The sequence below is a fragment of the Plasmodium cynomolgi genome, chromosome 12, assembly GCF_000321355.1.
Source record: "Plasmodium cynomolgi strain B DNA, chromosome 12, whole genome shotgun sequence".
Lineage (NCBI taxonomy): Eukaryota > Apicomplexa > Aconoidasida > Haemosporida > Plasmodiidae > Plasmodium > Plasmodium cynomolgi.
The window spans coordinates 951,657-954,169 of record NC_020405.1 but is presented as its reverse complement, the minus strand read 5'-3'; the positions used below and the strand labels follow the sequence as shown (position 1 = coordinate 954,169).

General features: G+C 47.8%; 1 protein-coding gene across 1 annotated transcript; it reads right to left on the bottom strand.

Moving 5' to 3' along the window:
* Positions 1-116: 116 nt before the first annotated feature.
* PCYB_123280 (hypothetical protein) lies at positions 117-1,511 on the bottom strand (the record flags this gene model as incomplete). Its single annotated transcript, XM_004223661.1, has 2 exons — positions 117-1,045; positions 1,262-1,511. The coding sequence occupies 2 exons, from the start codon at positions 1,509-1,511 to the stop codon at positions 117-119; spliced, it is 1,179 nt and encodes a 392-aa protein (XP_004223709.1).
* Positions 1,512-2,513: the final 1,002 nt, after the last annotated feature.

Sequence of the window (2,513 nt, the reverse complement as noted above, 5' to 3'; positions counted from 1 at the left end):
AAAGGTAATGGCAAAGGGGAGAGTGACCACACGATGCACAGGTGCATACGTCCGTAGGTTACACTCTCCCGTGGGCACTCCAGTGGGCACACCCGCTTGCGCGTCGCCAGGGGGGCCTAGCTCGAGAAGACGATCTCAGGGGCCGAGTCCAGCACGGAGAATGTGATCATCTGATCCTTGTACTCCTCCAAATCGAGGAGGAGGTCACCGTTCACATCGAACGAGTAGAACAGGAACTGCAAATTGCGGACGAGCGAGTCGTCGACGTGGAGGTCCTCCCGGATGTACCTGAACAGGGCCTCCCCCTTCTCTCCTGCGCGGTGATCACCCTCGCTGTCACCCCCGCTGTCACCCCCGCTGTCATCCCCGCTCTCCATGTAGGCAACCAACCTTCTATATGCCTCCCCGTCGTGGCTGATATAATACAGCAACTCCGGCAGATCGATACACCCATCCAAATTCAAGTCTAAATGAAGAAAGTTGGCCAGGTGGTCGATCTGCATGAGCAGGGACAGCTGGAAATTCTGGAACTCCTCAAGCTGTAACTTCTCATCGCCATTTATATCCCACGTCCGTCTTTCATTTTTCCAAAAATTTTTCACCAAGGATTGGACAAGCTCATCCTTTCGTGTAAAGAAGTACGCATCTACGTCTTCCATCACGTCGTCTACCACGTTATCCAAGAACTCGGAAAAATATATCTCCAAGTAGTTGTATATTGTAGCCCCCTCAACTACGCTCTCTTCATCAAATAAAATTTGAATAAGCTTGACGTAATTGAAGTCGTACGAATTTAGGGATAAGAATTCCACGTAGTCAATTTTTTGATCCTTGTTTACATCGAAGAGGTCGAATAGGTATCGGAGCACCTTCTCATTTATGCTCCTCATTTTGGACAATATGCTCACGTTCGTTTTGAACTCGTTCAGGTCAATAACGCTGTTGTTGTTGCTGTCCAGTTTTTTAAATATCATGCGCGACTTGGCGAGGATGTGCTCGTTCAGAGCGGGGTTGTTCGTGTCGACGGTGAAGTCGGTGTGGCGGTCTGTGCGGCGGTATGTGTGGCGGTTTGTGCGGCGGTCTGTGTGGCGGTTTGTGCGGCGGTCTGTGTGGCGGTTTGTGTGGCGGTCTTCGTGCCGGTCTGTGCGGCGGTCTTCGTGCAGGTCCGCATGGCGATCATCGTGACTGCCCCAATCGCCCTTCATCTTCTTCTTCTCCTGACGCGCAAGGGCGGCTGCCCCCGAGGAAGCCTCCCGCACACTCCTCCAGTCATTATGAAAAAAATCCTTCTGCACAAGAGAACCGCCACATATGTACAGAGTCTCCACTTTGTAAAAATTTTTGTGCAGAAAGTCACACACCTTCTTGCTAGACACTTCTACAGAGAAAAGGCTATTTTTTCGTTTTACAAAATTTTCGGTTAAAAAAAAGGCAGCCACGAGGGACGCAAGCACAAGGGCATGCGACAAGAAGGCATCGTGTCTGCCCCAAGGGAACTGCAGGAGCTTCATGTTTTCCAGTTAAGGCGCCTACGCGGAAATGTTCAAAATAAAGGGCCTCGGGGGAGATTAACCTTGGCGCGATCTCTCGGCTGAGAGTGACCTTGGCACGATCTCTCGGCTGGGAGTGAGATTTGATGCACTTAGCTACTAATAGGTGGGGGGGAGAGGAAAAAGCGAAGAGGCTACTTCCTCTTAGAAATATTTTACAAACTGTATCGTGCAAATATCCCTCCCTCTTCAAATTGAGGAAGTTAAAATGTACAAATAAAAAAGTGCTGTGTCGGAGACGGACGAATTAATTCTCACAAACGAAGGACAGTAGACAGATGGTGGAAAATGAGAAACAACATGAACAACGTTGTTTCGAGGAGGAGTGTATTTATGTGGATTAATTAATTACGGCATACATTTCAATGTGGGGGAAAAAAAAAAAAATAGGTGTACACGAGACGGGATAACGCGTCACGGACAGTTATTGTTAATTTGTTTTTTTAATTCGATCAGTTAATAACGTCGGAAGGTGATAAACGGTAGGGGGGTGATGCCACTCACTCAATGGGCATGCACACGTTAGTGTATCTGTACACACGTCAGTGTATCTGTACACACGTCAGTGTATCTGTACACACGTCAGTTTGTCTGTACACACGTCTACGCTGAGAAGGTCGCATGGGCGAGACTTAACTTAGCGCACGTGTTTATCGGCAGACACCTCCGAGTTGGCAGCGGCGGAGTCTCCCAAATTGTGGAAGAGGCAATAAGTAGGTAAGTAGGCAACTAGGCAAATGAATAAATGAACTCCTAAATGAATAGGTGGAGTGCTAAGCAAAGCGAGCAGCGTGCTTGGCCAATAAATAAATGAAGAGGTGGCTAAAGTGGGGAGCATTCTGGCGCCCGAACGTTTTTTTTAGCGATCAGTGGGGGAGCGGCATTGTTTGCATGTGTGTGTATATTGTACATTGTATATTTTATGTTGTATTTTGCTATTTTGCTATTTTATATTGTATATTG